General features: G+C 36.4%; 1 protein-coding gene across 7 annotated transcripts in view; it reads right to left on the bottom strand.

Moving 5' to 3' along the window:
- Positions 1-4,467: 4,467 nt before the first annotated feature.
- LOC126858489 (uncharacterized) overlaps positions 4,468-24,148 on the bottom strand; it is a 364,090-nt gene continuing 344,409 nt past the window's right edge. For 4 of the 7 annotated variants that reach the window (XM_050608851.1, XM_050608855.1, XM_050608856.1 and 1 more), the window contains 10 exons: positions 21,748-21,993; positions 16,292-16,406; positions 11,348-11,619; positions 10,936-11,205; positions 9,131-10,664; positions 8,941-9,044; positions 8,346-8,723; positions 8,066-8,149; positions 7,257-7,423; positions 4,468-6,052 (listed from right to left, as the gene is read on the bottom strand). In XM_050608851.1, coding sequence (XP_050464808.1) covers positions 5,761-6,052; positions 7,257-7,423; positions 8,066-8,149; positions 8,346-8,723; positions 8,941-9,044; positions 9,131-10,664; positions 10,936-11,205; positions 11,348-11,619; positions 16,292-16,406; positions 21,748-21,993 — 3,462 coding nt within the window. In that variant the 3' untranslated portion in view covers positions 4,468-5,760. The remainder of the gene's footprint in view (positions 6,053-7,256; positions 7,424-8,065; positions 8,150-8,345; positions 8,724-8,940; positions 9,045-9,130; positions 10,665-10,935; positions 11,206-11,347; positions 11,620-16,291; positions 16,407-21,747; positions 21,994-24,148) is intronic. The other 3 variants (XM_050608853.1, XM_050608857.1, XM_050608858.1) reach the window with 3 other exon arrangements.

The following is a 24,148-nucleotide window of genomic DNA, read 5'->3' on the forward strand; positions in this document are numbered from 1 at the left end:
AATACATTTTAATAGTTTTATGTAAGAGATAAAAATTATATCAATCATGTCAATATGATACGGAAAATATATACGACATTAAATATTGATAGAAGTACAAAAAGGTTTATGCAATTATATATTAGAACTCGCGCTACACCTCACAATCAACGCATCCCATTATCTTTTTAATAATTGTAGTAATTGTCTTATAAATTTCGATGTGACATGTGCGTGACTCTCCTACAGCTGACCATGTTCTAGTACATTAAAAACACTATTAACAATACATTCCGTAGTAAAAGTTAATAGAGAATAGTATAACATCAAATAGAAGAGTACAAAGAACCATGCTGGCGTATAGAGATAGACATTAAAGTAGATAATAGGTAAGAGGACGATAGATTACGATATCAATAATCCGTAATAACTTTTTTTCACTTATTAAGAGTAATTTTGCATAAACGTTGATGATCATTTAGTAGACTTTTTTTCTCTTTAATACAATATTTTGAGCACATTCCTCAGGTGTATAACCACGCTACACTTTCTTCATCGAGTTGTACCAATATATTCCACAACTTATTAAACTCCACCAATACTAAATTATTTAACGATTATTAAGAGTTTTTTTTATAAATGTATAAGCTATGGCGTGCATTGAACATTCTGTAAAAAATATTGCCCAAAAATTTACTTAAACCAACAGAATACATAGTACTATACGTAGTTACTATAATAATAATTATTATTTAAATAATAATAATTACCAAAATAAATTATCTATAATAATGAAATTAACATATCAAAATATTACTAATTCTAATTATTTGTGTTTAGGAAATAATAATAAATTTATAAGTATTCGTTGCCGAGAAAAGAAGTCTGGCTTATTCTCTTTTATATATTGCTCGATTATTATGCGTTTCTTTCATCCAACGGTAATCCTAGTTATATTACATGTGTATTAACTTTTAATTTGGCTCACAACTGCGAATGCGGGATATCAGTATCTTTTTTAATCGCTGATATATTATCAATATATAATGTTAGTTTAGTAATATGGAAAGAAGAGTTTCGTCTATGATAAAAACAAGGACGAAATTATTAATCACGATTAATGTCTTTTGTCAGCTTGTTTTTTATGAGATTTCGATGAATAAATATTTTAACAAATTAAATACGTGACTTGTCAATACAAGTCTAAACGCGCGACATCAACTTAAATAGGAGTAATACAATAACAACAAAATGATAATTTTCGATATGAATAAACTGTTCATACAATAAAATATAAAATATGAAGCAATACAACTGTTTAATAATTGTCAATGAGTGCAAAATGCTCCATTTGCACAGCCATTTGGTTAAGTGTTAGTTGGTAACTTCAAGTTATAATCTTCTAATCACATATACGTACGAGAGCACAAAAACAAAAATTATATCATGTACAAATTTGTCGATGATTAGTTTCAGATCCATTCACTCGATGTTATCGCTATTCGATTTATGGCAGTACAATATCGGTACAACTCACTAGTTGATGGCACGGGTCCGCCTATGTACAAATATGTAATACCATATACCACATACCATTTAAATACATCACATAGTTATCATTTTGTTATATATATATATTCTTCATATAGATATATATATCATTTTTTTTTCTGTGACGTGGAGGGACTCGTTTGTACAATTCATACATATCTTCGTTACAGTTTCATTGCTTCGTTTCATGCCTTTTTTATATTTTGAATAAGTAGCCTCCAGTACTGTATCTCATATTGCTACTGTTCTAAATCCAGAGTAGAATTTTGTCTTAACATAAAAAAAAGAAGTATTTGCCAAATTGAAATCAATTCCAGTTTTTTCGTCATATAGAGTTTTTTAATAAAATTAAACAATATAGATTCATTTAGATTCATGTTAAAATTGTAATAAGTCACAAAAAATATTACATAATTTTTAAAATGATCTTTAGCAAATAAGAACTTTTATTGTTAAAATATATATTTTAGTTTTTTATTTTAATATTTTTATTTATTTTTATATCTTCTGGATTTGATCAGAGAATCAATACATTTTATTTCATATTCCATTTATTACTACCTACACCATTCCCTTGAAGCTCTATATATAAGTCTGATTAAGAGTTAGATTTTACATATAATAATAATTATATTAGTAGAAACTTAGTTTCTGTAACAAGTGTATTGTCTTAAATGATATGTCTGCTAATTTTGTTGTATTCGACCTATACACACACTGAGCCTGTGGTCGAAATCCATAACAATTTTCCTTAAATAAACTAACTGTAAGATTCGAAATTCTAGAATCTTATATAGAATAGTATATAGATCTCTAATACTACACTCTCTCTCTTTTGCTTCTGTACTGAAGGCCACTGTACTCAACCATTACAGAACGATTTATGTTAATTTAATATGATTATAAAGGAGTATTTCCGTGGGCTTGAAAATTTATCACATAAACATCTGCAAATATAATTTTATGATATCACGAATGTGATCGGAAGAATTAAAATTATAAGTAAAAGGTTTACTTATTACCAAGATATTTAATAGAATATCGCACATATAAGTATTATAGGCCGTTGACAAGAATCGCAAATTACTATAATTCTCGAATAATATTATGAGCATTAAATTAGTGCCCTTGGTGATACCCCCTCATATATTAGTTTCTTGTCTGTAAATAAATAGATAATAATGCAGATGTTGTGGCCGGAATATTTGATGTTTAATTCGCATTACATTTTTGTAAATGGGGGAGAAGATTAATGAAATACACACATAGAGGGAAATAGAATAGAGATTAAAGTGCACGCTTCTCTGAATGTCTAATGTCATAAGAAAAGTAATTTCCATATTTCCGACAATTAGACTTCCTTTTATCATAGCTTATATTTCGTACGGAAATAAAAATGGAAAATTTAAAGATATTTAAAGATATTTTTTTACGAAATGTGAAGACTTGGCAGAGTTTTTAAAGCGTCCTCAGTCACTTATGTTTAGTTGAGAAAAGCTTAAAAAGTTAACATATACAATGTGTATATGTATGAATGTGTGTATAAGTGTGTGACAACCTATGATTTATTTAATAAAAAAAAATTTAATAAAAAAAAAGAATGTTAACAGTAACACTGTTTATAGTTCATTCAATGATAAAAAATTTAATAAAAAAAAAGAATGTTAACAGTGTCCTCAAGAGCAGAATTAGAGCATCTACGACTGACAATTCTCTCAAATAATTATTGGCAATAACAATTTGCTGTTTCAATATATAAATAAATCTTCAATATAAATATATTTTGATCTCTTTATAAAATATTATAGTATACATTTTATGTATATGCTTGTTTTAATAAAATAAATTGTTGCTCTAAATGTATTGAATGATTGCAAAAGATAAATGCTCCTATATATATATGTATATGTATATATGTGTGTGTGTGTATATGTATATGTATGTGTATGTATGCACATACATACATATACATATACAAATACACAACATCTAAAAACTAATTGAAGAACAAAAAAACAATCTGAAAAAATCTGTTGATCAGAATATATATTAATATATTTTTATATAGAATAAAAAAAAATACTGCAACATTTAAAATTATTTTCATTCTTCTACTTCTCCGTTTTATAAATGTCGAAGACATAATTAAAGAAATATGAGACAATGTTAAAGGAGGAGGTAAAGAATTCAATGTGTTATCGAGATATATTAAAAAAAGTAAATTTTTATCATTGCAAATGCTCAAAGCATTTTACAATATAGGAACATGTTTATTATAATTTTTGGATAATAAATAAAAATTCAAAAACATTGTTGTGGAAACATGCAACTATATAGTTATTGTTTTTATAAGAGTTTTGCCATGTAGTCTCTAATAAAGTAGAAAATGAAATGATGTGTAAAGATATAATTTTAAATATATTTGTGTGTGTGAGAATGATTATGTACGTATGTATAATTATGTACGTATGTATATATGTATATGTATAGATCCCTCCTAAAACAATCTAAAACCTAGCCTATTTACTTTTGCATAGACTTCATTTTAATTATACATACAGACATTGACGTTATATGTACAAACATATACACATCTTATGTACATATAACTATATTTTAATGATCATTGAAATTTATTGATATTATTTAATAAATGTTCTCTATTTTATGTCTGTGTGTTTCGAATGTGCATATATATAATATGTATGCATGGGCATATATATGTATAATCGTTAGTTTACCTTCAGTATCGACGACGTAGGAAACGCTTTTAAAGTGAAACTTGAACAACATCATTTCTAAAGATGATTATTTGTCTATAAGCTAAAACGAAATCTCCTCAATATATTAATTTGCATTTATACATATTTATATATATATATATATATATATATATATATATATATATATATATAATAAAATTTTTATGTAATTGTGTACTATTAATTTACTAAAAAAGTAACAGAAGTGAAGAAATTAAGGAGTTTCAACAAATCTCTTGTATATATATATATATGATAAAACTTACTTATTCTCATCCAAATTTTAGATATGATATTTAAACTAAATATAAAACTAGAGCGAACATGCAAGTCGTACATTCCGGAATCGGTTGATAAACCGCAATTCATTTCACTATTTTATCAATGTTTTTAGATTATATTAATATTAATGTTGTAAACGTAATTTCTATCCAAATGAAAACGTTAATGTCACGTAGTGCTTCTCAAGCAACTATAAAACTTGTAAATTATAAGACGTATATTTATAGGAAAGAAAATAAGAAATATGATTTGAAAAATACGGCTTTATGCAAACTGATCCCGGCTGTAATTGAAAAAAAAGAAAAAAAAACATTTTTAAAAAATTGTGAAAGAGCAACAGGTAACAATAATGTCTTGTGGCACAATCTGGGAACATTTCACGTGCTTAATAAATAGATACACTGAAATCACGTTTAATCATTAGGCGCTTATTGTAGGTGCACGTCAATCTCTTTCGTATTTTGAGTTAGCACTCATTGTGACGATAATGGCGTGTGTACGTTTCCGTACATTTACTTGTCGAGTTGTATTTAATTTTTCTAGGCCATGTTAAACAATTGTGTTTACTTTTGTCTTGAACAAAATGCAAAGTCTGTACGTTTGCTTCAAATCATCATTTTTCAATGATTTTTTGTTCTTATGCTGATGTAGGCTGATCTCATCTTCGGAAAATGTTTGCGGTCAATACCCTGTCTCCTTGTTGAAGAGAGTTCGAATATTTTGATTGCATAGTTAAAGATCTTTTTACCGCTGCGCCATTAAACCCTACGAGTTCTACGACTCCTTAGTGCTTATTGTTAGTTTCCATAACAATAAATATTTTTTCTTGAACGGTCGATATTATTTTCCATATGAGTCGCATAACTCTAATTAATCCGCGTCTGATTGGGTAAATTTACCAGTCACGCTCTCCTGCACAGATTCGCACATACAGAAAAGGTATTCTCGCGGAGAGATTTTTCGGAACAATTTATCTATAGAAGTTTATTATCACGCAGCCTGCCCGTTTGTGTGAGCAAAAGTCTTCACGTTCGTGTAAAAAGATATTCCTGCAGCGTTATTTATAACGACTGTATGATTATTTAATAAGAGCCTGCTTTAGTACTGTGTGCAACCATACTACTTCCCTATAGTATCATTACAGCCTTCGTTAAGGTAACTTAAGTTTAATTACTTGAATCTTGTCCTATGGGGGCCTCGTTGGATTACGACATAAGTGTGCTGTGTTTTGGGCGCTGTTGTCGGTGATACTCGCGGGCAGTTGCTGCTGATGATCTTGAATTTGTGATGTAGCATTGTCTGAATGTTGTTGTTGCTGCTGCTGCTGATTTTGCTGCAATGGCATTGGTTGTTGCAGCTGTTGCGCTTTCGATGACTGTTGTGTCGGTCGTTTAGATTCCTGACCCGTTGAATCGGGCAAGGGTATTGGTCTGTGGGATTTCATGTGTGCACTTCTGCTTTTCACTTTGTTGAAAACTCTGAAAGAAAAGTGTAATTGAAATGTTAAATAAGCTATCAAGTCATCGGTATGGACACAATCTAGCGTTGCAAAATTTACAATACATGATGATGCCTGGTTGTAAAATCGTACAAGACTTAATAATTTATAGGAAATATATAAATATACAAACAATAAGAACAGAAATAATCCAATTTTAAGTTTGTACACCTTCAAAAACACTTTGTTTTGCAAGCATTGTATTATGTCTTAATTTAGACATGTACAGTTTAGTATGCTCACATATATTTCACACATAACGTGAGGAATCAGAAATATCGACACAGCAACAGCGGTATAATCACATGCTTGCCTTATGCATATTTAAATTTTTATACCTATTATAACATATCACATAGCCAATTTATACAAACATTTTTACTGAAAAGTATGAAATGTAGAGAATATTGTATAATTAGAAAAACTTGAGCAGCAAATTAAAATAACAATAGACTAGAAATATGTGCTACACAAATATAAAATATATTAAATAATTAATTAAAATTACCCGAATGGCAAAACATGTAAAAAAAAATTAATGTCATAGAATAAATACTATTGTTATATCTGTTCATTGATTTAAGTTTTCTGATATGAATATGTATATTGTGAATGTATTAATGTTTGTTTCTAAATATTATCGAAATAATTTCTAAAAATTTATCGACATACATTTTATTATATAAAACAAATTAATATATATATATATATATATATATATATATATATATATATATATATTTAGATTATATACTGTGAATTTAAATTTTCAAATTATTCAGGAATACGATTGTTTGATGGGAATGTACTCATGTTTTCGTGTATCTAAATTCAAATTTAAAATGTATATCATATTTCTTTTTTTCTCATAACATACATTTTGCTGTTGCATTAATTTACTTGAAATAAAATATATTTTCATATATTTTTTTATTGTGTGTGATTCATCTGATAATGTATTGTATATGTATGAAATTTCGAAGATATATATATAACCGGCATCGCGTCTTTTGCTATTTGGCTTCATTCTACGCAGAAAGACACTCTTTTTTTACAAGCAAGGATATCTATGCAAGATATGCCAATACTTGCCGTTTACATTGTCGTTTAGGGCACGCGCGTCGCACGAGCTCCACTGTCAATTATCGGAAATGGATAATTTAGATTAGAGATTGGAGACTTACTTCCCGCAAATCTTGCAGGGGTAGTGAAGTGGGGTGGGCGCGGGTAGTTGTTGCTCAGAACTAGTGTGAGTTTGTGAGTTGGTGTTGACTGTGGCGTGGCCGGTATTGCCGATTTGGGCGGTTTGGGTGCTTCCGGCCATCGTTACTGTTACACTTCCGCTAAAGCTCTGACAACACAAAGAAAACACAAAGCCAAAATAAACAACACAAACAAACGACAACGGCGACGACAGATAAGTAACGTAACGGTCACACAACGCATAACATCCTCGGTCCTTTTAAAATGAAGCGTGAGAAAACGACGGTTCAACAATCAATCTCATGCGACACTTAAATATTTACACGTATATTTACGCGTGTAAGATTATTTCACAGATACACCAAGTACGAAACTCCCTCTATCATATTAATATTAAATGGTACTTACAATCTCAAGATAAAAAAAAATATTTTTTTTATTTAAAAAAATATAATCAATATATAATCAATATAATATGAAAACAAGCTTCGTACTCAATGTAAGCGAGAAAATAAAATATGTGGTGAGCAGTAAACATAGAAATAATTTATGTGAATGTATTTTTTCTTCTGTGTGAATCAGTTATTCGTATATAATAGTATATAAACTGGCTAAAAAGTGAAAGGTAAAAATTTGAAAGAAAAATTTATTCTTATAATTTACAGAAATTTTATGTAATCATTATCACAAGAGTTAGCATATAAATTTTCGTATAATTAATTGTAAAAACACAATAAAACATATAAAATGTTTATATAGATTATAGACATACAAAAAATATTCTACTCACATCTGGGCAGTCATATGCGAATAACCTCAACTCTCCTTCGCTGGTAGTTAGAGTCGCCGAATTTTCTCTCTCGTTTGTCTGTAGCTAATCGAAAGAAAAGTAAAATTTCGTTTATACACACACACACACACACACACGCACGCACACACACACACATATATACATATATACATACATACACGCACACGCGCGCGCGCGCTGTTATTTAAGTGTGTACACACACTTAAATAACGTTTACATAATTTAAAGCACATAAAAAGTAACGATAAAGTAAACTTACTAGGGTACGGTGAAGGATCGATTTTTCTTCACCAAAGTCCATTTCCGTCACGGATGCAATGGCATCACGGAGTTCCCTACTATCCTTGCAATCTTTTTCGATCTTGATCTTTGGTTTTCCGTGACGAATACGCAGCCTCTTGTATTCGTCGGGGCAGAGCCTCTTCCAGAGATAATAAAACTGCACGCACTGTTTCGCGGTCTTGGCACCGACGTCCCGTGAAATCGCAGAGAAGTCTTTGTTGTACTTGAGCAATCCTTGATAGAACGCGTCCATTTCATGCGACGTCCATCTATCAGATTCGTGACATTCGTAGCTGAGTAACGGGTGCTCCATTGGTAGCGTAGGTGTTGGCCGCATTAATTTCACCATCGCTTCCTGAAACATATATATATATATATATATATATATATATATATATATATATATATATATATATTGAATATATCAATATCGATTATATCACATACATACATATAATAATGACAATCTTGTTTCTGTAAAATAAGATAATCGAAAAAATTCAGAAAATGGCCGAAAAATTTTGATAGAGATATATTTATGTGAGTGATTTTTAGTGAAAAAAATATCTTACATGAATATTTCCCTTGCACATATGCAACAGATGAAGCGCATACTCCTTGTTTCTACCACCGCCCGGTACCGCGGCGCAACACGCAAATTGCAAGTACATCTCCACTGCAAGCAATACGCGTCATTTCATTGTCATATATTTTGTTATATGCTATTCAAAACATGTAATTGCATAAAAAAAAAAAACTTACGCTCGGTGCTCGTGAGCACATTGTTTATGCCGGGATCCCATAAAAGGTGATCAGTCTCTGATCCGTCCTTCCCCCTATCCCCGTTGCACTCGACTGGCGGTATCGTGGCCTGATATCTCGTGCCAATATTGATTCTTGGTGGTGGACCATCATTTCCTTGGGAATCGTCTGAGCTAAAGTCCGAATCTCTTTCGTGCTGATGTAATCTTGCATACAATCCTGGACCAGGACGAGATGGATCCAGGATCGGCGGTGGCGTATAGCTACTATCCCAATGGCGATCGCAAGCCTTCCGCAATCTTGACGGATAAGAATGCGAACTGTTGGCATATTGGCCGTCCATGCGCGGCCTCTTCCGAGAATATCGTACAGGACTACCGGCGGGTAAACTTCCAGGACTGAGAAATATATCTTCGTCTAGCAATTCTTCCTTGATTTGTTCGACAGGTATCGGTAAATTTCCAGTAGCTAATTTGTGTCTCAAAACATTGTTCTTTGTCGTGTGATTAGTTTGAATGAGGAACTTGGCCGGATTAATGACTTGCTGCTGATTAAATTGTCCCGAGTTGCACTGTTGCTGATTCATCGTTTGGACGTTCAAGCCGAGATTCACGGTAACAGGCTCGACTTTTGGCGTCGCCAGACGAATCTCCTTTTTGAATGTCAACGCTGGACTGAGCGAACCTGTCTGCACCAATACATTCGCTTTTTGCAGACCCGCCGTTTGTATCAATTTAAACTCGCCGTTGTTGTCGACGACGATACCAGCCAGGCCACCGTTCCCGAGACCAAAGTCCACGAGGTTTTGGCTCGTAATGAGTTTATATGATTGGAATTCGAATCGTCTGCGACCGGAGGCGGTGAAGTCCTTCGGAGTCGAAGACAACAGCGGATCTTCTGAGTTCGGCATCATTTGGCTTTGGAGAGCATGATGCGGCGACACGGGAAAGCTTGTACCGGTGAAGGCAACCGGTCCTGGTGACGAGACGGAGGACGGGGGCAGCGAGGACAGCGGCGATGGCGCCGGTGTCGCCGACAACGGGCTTGGCAGTGGCGAGTGCGGATTCGGTGAGCCGGACCCGTAAAGGTCCGCGTCCGCCTCGGATTCGCCCGGCAACACCTCGTTCAACGCCTCTTCCACGGCCGCGGCGGATGACATTGTGGTGGTGTAAAATGCCGCTGAGAGCGGTGAAGACACTTGTCTAACGTTCTCCGGATCCTCCTGAGGACTCAGCAATGGCAGGCTTCCGGTAAGCAAACCTTCCTGGCTGGCTGGTGGGGTGGGATACGTGAAGCTTGGGCTGTCGTGTCGCGTCAAGGGCGACGGCAAGGGTGACTGGGTCGGTAATGTATGAGGACTTTCCGTATATTGCGCAGCATAAGTACTAAATTCGGCTAGCGAATCGGGCAACGGTGAGTTCACCAACGCTTGTAGGTCTGGATTGACTGTGTGTTGCGACGAGTATCGATCTTCCAACGTGATATCCTGCAGTTGTTCGGTAGATTGTTCTTGCAATAAGCTGGCCGTCTGAAACTATGATGATGCAAAAATATACACGATGAAAACGGAAATATTCTTTTTCTTGGCTGCGTTACATAAATGATAGAAAATTATAAAGTTTCACAGACGAAAACAGTTTCAAAACGAAAACTAAACGTTTTCATCTATTTATGACATTTATTCAATCGGAAATAATAAAATGTATTTATATACATATGGGTTTCTCTGTAATGCAATATTATACAAAATGCAAGCATTCATGAAACGATAAATAGTTCGACAAGTATCGATTAGAGCTGTTTACCTGAATCGAATCCAACTGCGTAGCATGCAAAAGCACGCTGTCAGGGACCGTTGTGACTTGTTGAAACACTTCGTCTTGTAGACTCGGACTGAAGTAACCACCATCCTCGGCGTAACCTGTCATCGTAAAGCTTTCCGTTACCGCAGGTTGTGCCTGCGGCTGCTGATTATTCGGCTGTTGATTGGTCGCTGATTGCACAGGCTGCTGATAAGTTAGATGTAATCTTTGCCCCGGATCGGAGGTTGTCCTTTTCACAGCCACCTTCGCTCCCTATAATTTATTCGCGATATGCATACATTAATTCAAAATGGATCTAACTACATCATGGTTAAATTATTAATTTATATAATCTTTTCAAATATCATCGCACAATAAAATATCCGAATAATAAGCAAATTTACGATATCGGTACCTTCAAAATCAGATCGGCAAGGGCTTGAGCTTGAGCTTGAGTTTGCGCTTCCTGCAACTGTTTTTGCACAGTTGCGTGACCGCTCACGGTGACATTAGGCTGCCGGAAATGTTCACCATCAGAGAGTCGGCGTACTTTCTCTCCTGCCGCTAAGGGTGGCGGTGCCGGCACCGCAAAGCTCGTCTTGCCGGCGATCTGGGAGACGGCATCGGCTTGCGTGGTGAAGACGGTGGCATTCGTACGAGGTTGTTGATTGCTATTCGCGTCCGCTGCTAGATCATATATATATTTTCTATTAAATATTTTTTGCAGAATTTTTATTTGATTTGCAAAATTTTATACATATTAAATTACAATAGACAATGTTTGATGTGGTCACGGTTAATATCCAAATAATCAAAATATGCAAATAATATAACATGTCTCTAATAATATATTTTAGATAACGAAAAAAAAACTTAACCAATTCAATAATCATTTTCACCTGACAAATAGAAACTTGTGTTTTTTTTTTTTCATTCGTGTTTTTATACATTATTACATTTTCGAAAAGCGACAATTTTTTTTATAATGAAAAACTAGCAATAAATGCAGATCACGTCTCTATGTAGCCTTGTTTTCGCATTTCATTTTGAAAATAAATATCAAGCGCTAGAGAAATTTTCGAAAACTTCATGTTTGCGATCACGAAAGATATATTTAATTTTGATTAATAAGATATTTTCTCTTCTGCAAAGCGACGCGTAATGCGTGCGAGACGCCTCACGTTTCCGAGTGAAATAAAGAGACGCACAGAGTTTACAGAAAACCATGAAACGGAAAACGGAAAAACGGAAGAGAATTCTTTCTCTTTCTCTCCAGTATGCGTAAGCGGGGATATATATATATATATATATATATATATATATATATATATATATATGAAATAAAAGGATCTTTTGCCGTCTCTTTTTTTCCTTGATTCGCCCTTCATCCCCGACAATAGCCGTCGCGTATTTTCTGCTCTCTTTCAGTCACCGTGCGGTGTGCACACTACGACAGTTTTTGTTTTCCTTTGGCTTTACGTATATATGTAATTGAAGAGAGGAAAAAGGGATAAAAAGCGCGGAGAGGATTGGCTGAAGCAACAACATACGTGGTATCGTGTTCCCTCTCTGTCCGAGCAATAAAAATTTTTCGGTATGTTTCGTGTCTCTAAAAACAACAATATTTAAATTTCAAAAAAGCATGCATACGGGCACGTCACGGCATATTCTGAGAACGGTGGGTTTGCTGGAATAACTGCATTTAAATTTCAAAAAGCGCTCATGCTGTTCCGGTTATAATGTATTCTGTAGTCCGCGACGGACTGACTCAATTTTTACGAAAGCGACAGAGTATTATAACCGAGCAGAGACATAAAATACATTTGGCCCACATGCCAGGCGACGAATAAATGGAAAGAAATATTAGTGACTTCTTTTTAACAATGATCACTGATCAGAAACATCCAAATGAAATGCAAACGTTTATATTTCTTTTCGTACAAATAGAAAAAATAAGATTTATACTTTTGAGAATTAATCGAACTATATTGTCTACAGATATAGAATTATTTTCTAAAATTTTCATTTTCAAAGAAAATTCAATAGCAATATGTACAATTTTGAAATTTATAATAGAGAAGGAAGCAAATGTATCTTTTATTACGTAAAATCACGTATTATTTTTGTTTCATTTACTCGAAGCTATAATTAATTAATGGAGAAAAATGTATCTTTTCATTTATTTAAAAATACAGACAAAAAGCAAAACGCAATCTATACGCAACTCTGTTCACTTCGCACTTGGTAGTCTATCGTGTACCATAATAAATATTCCGCTACTACTGAAAAATATATTTTACAGCGTGCACAATCGTTCATGGTGGCTGTACAACTCGGCGGAAATAAATGCGTGCATATCCTGAGCGCCGCAGGGGGCGAAAGGAGGAAATGGGATTCGAGTGTACAGCTGTATCGCGACGAAACTTTTCCACGACGATTTCATGAATATCTGGCCTTCGTTCTGGCTTCGAGCCGATTCTTTTTATATTACCTTTTTGGCCATTATACCATACTGTACAGTTCACTATATTCTACACATTTTTATCACACGTAGCGTATAATTAGCGGTTTTCCGACGTGAGAGTTTCCTACAAATGAGAATATCATGAACTTTTTTCCATCATGTGATCGATGTTGTAATAAATATCGCGTTTCTTATAAATTTACGTGATTAAAGATAATAATTTTATCTTCAGTCTGTAACACGCAAATTTATAGGATTCAAATATTCGAAAGATTGTAGATTTTTTCGCGTATAAAGCAGCCAATATCCTACCTTCGTAGTTTGTAAAATAACGCAACGCGGTTTGTTCGATTTTATCGATCACCACGCGCGAAAGGCACGCATTTACATAAACCGTGAATTCCATGACCACCGTCCATGTACATGTGGCAGCGTTATCGGAACACATCGACATAGAACTGCGTGATATTTTTACAAATTGCCAATCATCGATCGCGGCAAGGCAAATTGCTTCCAACGAGGCAGACGTGTGGGCCTGTCTCTGACCTGTCCGATCCGCACTTCGAATGGAAATTGTTGTGGTCGATGTGTGTAGCAGTAGTGTAGCGAAAAAGCCGAGAGAACAAAGCGAAGTTTCGTTTGCTCTGATAATCCGCGTATTTACATGTGATAGTTTCACACGGGCGTATACATATATATATGTACTAGAAATCACACACTTTCTCTACAAATTCTTTATAAATTCTGAAATTTTCTTTAACTAAAACCAAAAATTTGATTTAACGTAGTAACTATATATCTTTTTCATATTCCATCTTAAGCTACTTTAATAGAAAAAAATTCAATCTGAAGGGAAAGGGGAGCATTTCAGTTATATATTTATTAATCTTTTAAGTGTAATAATAAAAGAACCTCAATTAATGATTATAATTGAATTTAATAATAATAATTAAACATAATAATAAATTTAATTAATTCGAATTATAATTAATGTCATTTTTATTAGAGGCCATTGCGTGATGTGCATTTACGAGGAATTAAATTTGACCATAGCAACAATCGTCTCAATATATGTCAAAGGTCCAATTCTTTGTTTGATTTATCGCATGATTGTTATCAGACACCCCTACGCGTTCTTTGATGCACGCGAAGCGTCCGATAGATGATATTTTGCTGGACGACCAGCATGATCGAGCGCGCGATCCACCCTTTGTCAAAAATATGCGCCAGCTCCGTTGCACAATCAAATAACGTGGCATTCCCCTGCATCGTCAACGACACTCGCGCCGAACTAGCACACGCTCTCGCCAGCAAATTATTTATCGATCGATCTTGTTGTGCGGCCACTTTCGAGGCTTTCAAAAAATAATGCACGACAACAACCGGGCCGGGGCTAAATGACTGTCAACAATTCCCGGCGCGCCAATGGGAGCGACGTTGTGTAGACATCAGTTCCTATTGTACGCTGATTAATAATCAGTCGTGATCGAATATTCATAGAATTTTCGAGTCCGGTAGGGCAGAGTTCAGAAAGAAGTTTGATCGTTTATTGCTTCGCCGTATTACAATGCTGCGGCTAATAATTGATCCATACTACTTGTACATACAGTTCCCCTACTGTCTGTCTCTTTCATGCGAAAACAAACAATTGAAAAATCTAATAAATTCTATGTTGTCCGATAACTCATTAAAAGGCAAAATCAGATTCAAATTTATTCAAGAAATACTTTACTATCTTTACTATCGCGAAGTTAAATATTAATGACAAAGCACCCATTAATTTTTTTAGCCTTTATTTATCTTAAAAAAAAAGAATCATGTAAATTATTTTTTTATATAATTATAAATAATTTAAAAATATTTTGAAGATTTTTTCAAATTTATCGTGTGAAAAACAAACTCGTTTTCACACATACAAAATAAATTTTTAAAAAAATTGCTTTAACGGAAATTTTCATTATTATGATCTACATTAATAATGTTAGAATAAGAATAGATTTTAATTTTTAATATGAATTATTTTCTCGAGATTATATTGTGGACTGTCGAGGGTTTAACGACCAACGATTATCCGCACATGTCCGCAAAGATATGCATGCACCCCGACGATTATTTCGCGCTTATTTTGGATTTACGGCTGCCAAAACGAAAGGAGGCATACTGCGAAAGACGCCGGGTCGGATCGTCCCTCGTCGTTCTTGGCAGATGCCGAGGCGAAATCGCGCATAAATCGTTAACGACGCGCACTTTGTTACAAAAGCACGGGCCTGGTGGCCGCGCCGGCCCGTTCTGCTACTGCCGCCAGGCTTGATTTATCGCGCTAACGTGGACAATGCGAGAAATATTCTGGCGTGTTCGCTTCGTAAATCACGGTTCTTCGGCAGTCCATACACTGTATGCCCCCATAGACAGAGAGAGAGAGAGAGAGAAAGAGAAAGAGAGGAGGCCCCCGCGAAATATCACGAAGGGCGGGAGGGAGAGGTTCTGGCAAATGCACGTACACACGCGTTAGGGAGAAAGAGAGGAGGACAGATAAACGGTAGGGCATAACGGGAGATACACGATCGAATCGGGATGCACGTCCGTAAATCAGCGCCGGAATCGCATTCGTGGATTCTGTGTTCTCAGCATCGTTCGCCGGAACACTGCATTAATTCTTTTTTCACCGCAGTTATGACACGCGTATATATATATATATATATCTCCTTTCGGGATTCTAAACGGAACAATGAACGTTGCGTCGACCGTATTGCATCGAAAGATACATCTTCTCTACTCGCGAAAACGCGAGATAACTTTATTGTCGACACAACGTGTGATTAATATAACCGCGATATTATCACGAAAAATGCAAACGTAGCTGATAACATATATGTTTCGTCCTTCTCGTCTTACCTGTCGTTCTCTTCTGTATGATCTTCTCTTCGATAAGCGCTCGCACGCTGACCGACGCCGTCTGTAAAGGTGGCCCGATGACTTCTTTCTTCTCGCTTTTCTTATTCTCCGCATCCTGTAACAGACAAATAAAAAGAGACACATTAAATCGTTAAATAATTGCGCGATGAAAATAGAGCACTGGCAATGTATAAACTTTTCGCATCGCTTTCGAGTCAAAGATCTCAATTATCGCTGCCAAAGGAAAAAAAATCACATAAATCGATATTCTATCGCAATCGCGCGAAGAAGCGACCATCGTAGCGGAATATTTGATATATCTAAGAGCTCTCTCTTCTTTAGCTAATTGAGAGATATTTAGTGAAGTCAATAGTGATATGCCGTGAGGATTTCGCTGAAACTTATTCAGAGAACTTATAGTTTAACCAGAATCTTCATTCATCTCAGACGCGTAGGACTCATGACGAGAGAACCTAGATTAGAAGCTCAAATCATGGGCAAATTGACGCGCAGGTTACTACGAGGGAGGTGGGTAGAGATACTACAATGGTGAGAAGGAGGGCGAGGGGATCCAGAGATGCACGCTAATCACTGAGCAAGGCTAATTGAGGCGCCCATTGGATTATATCCTAATGGAATCTCTGGTGTGCGCGATTCAACATCATGTAATACATCTTGTCGAAAGATATTCTGCGTTGCTTCTCGATATTTGCAAAGGTAATCTAAGCGGTCTCTGATAAAATTGAAGTGCCAAAGTTCAACCCTTATATTCAAATACGATCAAGTTAAAAAATACTAATTGCATTTCGATACTGTTTGTAATCATCCATTATTGATATCGAACTCTCTTTGTCAATTGCTCTTAAAAAGCTTTTAATTGCTCAATGTTATTAGAAATTTCTAAAAATATATGTAATGAAATTTTCTTTTTATTCGTTATCCATCTGTCTTACATAACGATCTATTGGAAAAGCGATCAAAAAATGTAGCGTCGTTGACGAAACAATGACATCTTGTGAAATCATTATTTATTATTATACATAGATTTAGTATTAGATTTATTATCTCCATAGTCGTCCACTCGCATCTTGAATTTCGTGAACTTATCAATGTTACGAGTTACCCTATCTCCTAACTTATTGAGCGCGAGAATTCCTTTAAAGTCCGCGTAATTTTTTTTTTTCTAAAACGCATGAAAATAATATTACTTAAAGTTTCCGCGTATCGTACGCGTATCGTGCAAGTGAATTTCACGACTCATAGGATCGCTGTCTCTTGCCGAGCATCTACTGATCGACCTCTCCGCAAGTTTCGGCGGGGACACGTTTATAATTAGCATACTAATACCGCCGAGGGTGCCTCGTGCATACATTTCCCGCATCTGCATTTCGCCATCGACCTTAGTAGCGACTGCGCGAACAATATATCAGTTGTGGATACATGCGTCATCATCTTCATCAAACCTTAATGATCCGGGGTATACGCGGGGGCGGTCGTCATCTCGCGGCCCTCAATTTCCTATGTTCGATGCGTATAACGCGATGCACTTATACATCCGCGGCTGTTTATATATATATATCACGCCTCTCACGAAATTGAACTCTGTCTTTGACGGGGCGTACACCGCTGGCTTGCTTCATGAATATTGATCGGCGGCCGTTAATACGTGGAATTGATTGCAGAACGTCCGCCGCGCCGCACCGATCCCGGACTCATCAATTCGATCCGTGTCGGTTCCAGTTACCAGAGTTATCTGGCGGCCCCGCTATTCTCCGCGATTGAACTTTTGAATTCTTTTTTTGCGAGTTATTTTTACGTTCTTCAAAAAAAAAAACGTGTTATCCTGATTTATCGATATATTTATAATTTTGAATTATTCTTTCAACACACTTGTAAAACTATAACATCTTTTGTAAAGGTATGGGGAAAAGGATGTATCTATCTCTGTCAGTCAGCGTTCTGCCTTGATTAATCAATATATCTATCGGTATTCTATTTTACGATCGTGGAAGAGAGTAATACAATTCAGGAGAGAAAAGACACGTAGACCGTGTTTTTGAGCACGATTGCAAAGATGCGATTAATGAACGACGCTGCTGGGTCCCGTGCAACAATATTCCCGATATTTCTTGTTCTTATCTCGGCCATCGGCGGGGCATCGATCAATCGACAATCCATAGCGCCACGTATAGCGCGCGTATGTTTTCCAACAATTCCTCCGAACGATCAATCGTGCTGCACGTCAACTACTTACAGAAAATAAATCTGAAACGCGTCGGCGCAGATTTATTGCTGACGATTTATCGCTCCGAAAAATCATTCGTCACGCGGCGGTACAATGTAATGAAAAACGGCCAGCAGGAGCCCGCGAAGCGGCATATGCGGGCGATTCCTCCGGAAATACAACAAATTACATGCCGTAATTCGCTCTAAAGCTCACGCAGACTACATGTCTATCTGCGGGTTCGCGGGCCCCGAAAGAGCGCCCCCCCCCTCCCCTCCTCCCCCACCACCGTCGCGGGATTAACAACAGCTGTGCCACTTAACGAACCCAAACGCGCGGTCGCTAATTCCTCTCACCGCGGACGTGCATCCTAAACAACGAGCGCGGTTTCACAGTGGAAGGCTATGCCCACAATTCGGTGAGTTTTCATGTCTCGCTATCCTTTTTCCCGCGTACCCTCTTCCCACGATTTGCGTTAGCCCGCTTTTACATATATATATATATATATATATATATATATATATATATATATATATATATCCCAATTTGAAGGACCATCAAAACTTTTCAATAATTCCGTGCGGTCGGTACGCGCTCGACAAAAAGCTCGACCACGGAAAGAGGGACAAGAGGTTCCGTGATAGCGGGGTGTCTTGTCGGTCTTGCTAGTCGAACATGAACGAACGAATATGCGAGGAGAGGAGAGGAGAGAAGAGTTAAAGGGCAGACGTAGGAGCAGGAGGCGAAGGCGGTATATCGCAGTGAAAACTCGGGTGCTCGAAACGAGAGCAGAGCGCCATTGAAAACCCCGACCGTAACCAGTCAGATTCAATCTGCATAATGGAGAAAGCTCGAGACAATGTTTGTACGGGGTTCTCCGCGCGTGCTGCGTTCCTCTTCCCTATCTCTCTCTCTCTCTCTCTCTCTCTCTCTCTCTCTCTCTTCTTCCCTCAGGCCGTGTTGAATCATTTCTGACTCTCTCTTTCCTCTCTCTTTCTCTTTTTCTCTTTTCCATTGCCGATCAACAGATTCGTTGCGGATTGGTTCGGGCGGAACCAAAGAGCTTGTTAATGGGTTCATTTGGATTCGATCATCGCCTTACCTTTCCTATCCACCGATGCTACGTCTCCCTTCGCTTGTCCGTGCTTTATCTCGCCTTCGCTGATTTACTCACTCTCATACCCGCCTCGTTCCAATCTTTATCGAGTCGTTATCGACTCGGGTCTTTCCACCCGCCGTCGCTTACGTAGCGATGAATCGAATAAGGAGAAATGGGACGCGAATCAGAACGGGGAGACGAGGGTGAAATATTAGTCGATCGTTAAAAAACGTTGATTGAAAAATTAATTTGATGTATTTGTCAGGATCGCGAAGAACGATGATGGGAGAAGCAGCCTCTTATTAAGATTTAATAAGAGCGAGCGTCATGTACACAAAGAATATTAGAAACAAATCATTTAATACTTGAACGTATTAATAAATATTGTCTTGCACATTTCTAGAGAAAGATCTCGACAATATATCCACAGCAATATAATTTTATTTTTATATTAGATTACACACAGACTCGTGTAAAAATATTATAAACTGTTTTTTAGGAAGTCGTTATTTAAAAATTCTCAAGAAAATGTCGAATATACTGAGAAACGATTTTACCTATGAGAAAATTTCAATATTTTCTATTTCTATCTTTACACACTCACATTGAACTAAAATATACGTTAGATATATATATATATATATATATATATATATATATATATATATATATCCGTGTAAAAAAAATTAGAATTTTTATATAATTATCCTTCACACACAAACACACAACTTTTATATTTCTACAATCGGTGTGGTAAAGCTTTCATGAATTGAAAAAACATCTCGATTTATGCACGGTGATTCAATACATCGATTATAATTTTTCTTACTTTTTGCCTTGCCTTTTAATGCTCACGACCGGTTTATTTCTATCCAATCCCTAGTACAAGTGACGTCATCGTCTTTCAATTGCAGAATAAAGAACATCTCCGGTTCGCCATTTGCCATTCTTCCTCCCCCTTCCTCTTCGCTCGCTGGCATCAGGATCGGATGAAAAAGAAGAAACTTTTGTCCGACGAGTTTTTCAGCACTTTTCTAAACGACGCAGTCTTCGTTAAGACATTTTTAATCAGCGAGAGAAGAGCATCGGAGAGGCGGAAGGGCGGATTGAAGAGAGAAGAAGGAAGAACGTTCGCGGAATCGCTGATCTTTCTATTTCAATGGCTGCAACAACCCCTTTCCCCCTGACCTTATTAAGAACACCACTGTTCTCCTTCGTTTAGGGATAAAGGGAGAGGCAGAAAGAGGAGATGCGAAGGGGAGCTAGAGAAGGGAAAGGGAACAAAGTGTGCTGAAGTCGCACGGATCTTCGGAGGCGATCTTTATTCTCTTATATCACTTTTTGCTATTTTCTTTGTGTTCTCGCCGCGGTGATTATTACCTCGAGGATGCAGTGTCGAGTATCGCGTTCTCCGAAGCCTCGAGACGGTGTCTTGATGAGATTTTCATAGAAACGCCGGTTGATTATTCGAATGCAACGTAAGCGCGCGCGCGCGAACGTGATTTCGCGCGATTGCGAATTCATATGGTGATGCAACCGTCGACGCGCTATAACTTTGGCGGAACCACGCCGAGATTTTCTCGAATATTAAAGTTTTCGTGCCGAAAATGAAGTTTCGACGACGCGCTCGCGCGGATGCAAATGAAATAAGTCGCCGCGAGACGAGTTCCTTTATTCCAAAGAAATAGCCGGCACCAGGAAAAAAAAAACATATGAGATCCTACGTCTATTATCGTTTCACGCTAAAATTTAAATATCATTTTATAAGCTACATTTATTTATACGTGTGTTATATCGAATATACATGTATAAAGTAGAGTCAATTTGATAACATAAAAATATAATTGATTATAATTTTAACTAAGTATTTTGTTTTGCGTTAAATTAGAGACGCGTTATATATTATTTCGATAGCGTTTTTCGTAATCGCTACATTTAAAATACACGAGAAACGCGGCATAAATCACGAGATAAAACACTATTAGAATATTTTATAGCAACCCTCCCCTCCCTTCCTTATGCGCACCGCGCGCACCCTTCTTATCGAGCTCTTAGCCCATAATACCATAAATCCGTATAAATACGTAAATGAGCGCTTCCACGAGCGTTATCCTTATCAAATATGGAATTTACCTTTTTGAAGTAACCACCGTGGAGTCTCATATGGCCATTAAGAGCAGGTATATTTTTAAATTTTCGATGGCACAGATTGCACTCCACCGGCTTCGGCTCGGTTTGGGACTTGGAAGTAGCGACCGTACCGGGAGATGACGAATTTCCGGGAGACGGGCTACCCTTTCCCACATTTCCGTTTCCCGGTGAGCTAACCTGTTGTTGTTGTTGCTGTTGCTGCTGCTGTTGCGCTTGCTGTTGTTGTTGCTGCAAGCAAAAAAAAAAAAAAAAGAGGATTCTTAAATAATGCGTAGTGAAAAATTCATAAAGACGCGTAAATCTCCGCTATTATTCATTTTTTGCAGTCTTTCTACATCAAATATATTATTTAATACATTTTTACTTTTAAATTTCAACATATACTATTGCGAAAGAATAATTCTAATTATCTAATATCGAAAAATAAAAAAAAATGCGACAAATATATAATTACAAAGAATCAATCCTGTATTTCTATAACACATAGCTAAATATTTATAAAATATCTGTAACAAAATTATCTCATTAACTCCGACAATGGTACATAACAAGTCCGTATAAAGCCGAGAAGCATTGAACAAAGGAAGAATTTCTTTTATGGCATCTTCTTTCATTATAGCGCGCATTATGTCTAGCTTAATGCCGGCTCTTCCGGAAGTCACGGAAGATTTTTAGCGAAGATGCACGATCCGCTTTTCTGATATTTCTCCATTTCGCCTCGTTCGATCGCTTCGCGTTTCAAGAGAGAAAGAGAGAGAGAGAGAGAGAGAGGGGGGGAGGGGGGGAGGGCAAATTTCCACCCGAACGATAACGTAGCACGCGTAACACTAATACTATATATGCGAAAGTTGCCGTTCTCTGCCCGCCGGTTAAGCTCCTCTCGAGGGCCGAGAACCGTTCCTCTTGCTTCGGAGCCTTGTAGAAACTCCACAACTTGGTAAGCGCGTAAGAGGGAATAGAGACGGGAGAATTGCTAACTACAGATCGGAGAAGGTTGCACGCCCGCTACACAATTTGCATCCCTCCCGGACGGGACGATACGTGGATCGTCCGGGGACGTGAGATACGGCGCGCCAGAGAAACGCTTGAGAGACTGCGTCGTATTATACTCGTATTATAACTTTGCTTTTGTATTTTCTAGGTAGTCTTAGCGCTTTCATCGTAAAGATTCTACAGTACGACATGCAAGATTTCATCACGCTGAAGATGTATTCATTTTCTAACAGCAACGTGACGCACTTTTTCTCAATAATTTTGCTTTCAAACGTAATATTATGGATGGATTAGGAATTTTTTTCCATATAACGTTCGAATTTTTTTAATTTATGAATGCAAAAGATAGAGGAGCACGTTATTTTATGTGATACTCATTTCATATATAAAGAGAGAGATTTTCAATATTTTATCTCATATTTTCAGTAATAGATTACATAGATGTACGCATATTAATTACAGATATGTATATTTTTCCAATTAGAAAAAATTTAGATAAATTCAATTAGATAAATTTTCATATACATGTCTCGAGATTACATCATGTGCATACCCTTCTTCTCTCTTTCTCTCTCTTTCTGTCTCTCTCTTCCTATTCTTTCGCTCGCCCGTGTACTTTGCGGGTTTACTTCCTCTATGCCTCCTTTTGCGGCGTACAAAACTCCTGTCGTATAAGTTCGAGGATTGCTACAAGAAGAACAAAGTTGCTTCCTCTTCCATCAAGCCTTCCGGAAGAGTCGAGAATTCTAAGCTTAGTCGTAAGTACATATTCGATGTTGCCGCGGGGCATGTCTGGATAAGAGCTTTGAAAATTTAATAACTGTAAGTAGATCCAATACTCGATATCCTGCGGAAGGAACTTAAAAGGTCGTGCAGTTAAAGCGTCGAAGCAAAATACGGCGAGTATCGGTGAATCTTATTTTAGCAGAGAATTTCGGGGCACAGAAAATTTTCATATTTTATCTAAATAAAGCGAATAATATACCTTTCTACACTCATCTTTAACACAACTTGTACTAATTGAAATATCGTTATAATATCAATAAATATCGTTTTAATATTTAATGAAAAAATTATTACAATATATTAATATAAAACTAAGATTTTCGGAATTTCAAAGATTTTTAAATTAATGCAGCAAGTATGTTTAAAACACGCTTCGCGTGTTGAATAATCTCGCAAATCTTGCCATCGCGTCAATTGAAACTAATTACTGATACCATCAATTGATTAATTTGCCGTTTTAATTTTAGCATAAAAAAACGTTCGCTCACATTCACATCGTTCCTCTCCTCTTGATTTGCAAGCGGAACCATACGTAGCCACACGTGCGTCGTACGTGAGAGGCATTCGAAAGAGCAAGAAGCCACCCACGTACACATCTGCAAAC

Source organism: Cataglyphis hispanica, chromosome 25 (genome assembly GCF_021464435.1).
Source record: "Cataglyphis hispanica isolate Lineage 1 chromosome 25, ULB_Chis1_1.0, whole genome shotgun sequence".
NCBI classification, from domain to species: Eukaryota; Metazoa; Arthropoda; class Insecta; order Hymenoptera; family Formicidae; genus Cataglyphis; species Cataglyphis hispanica.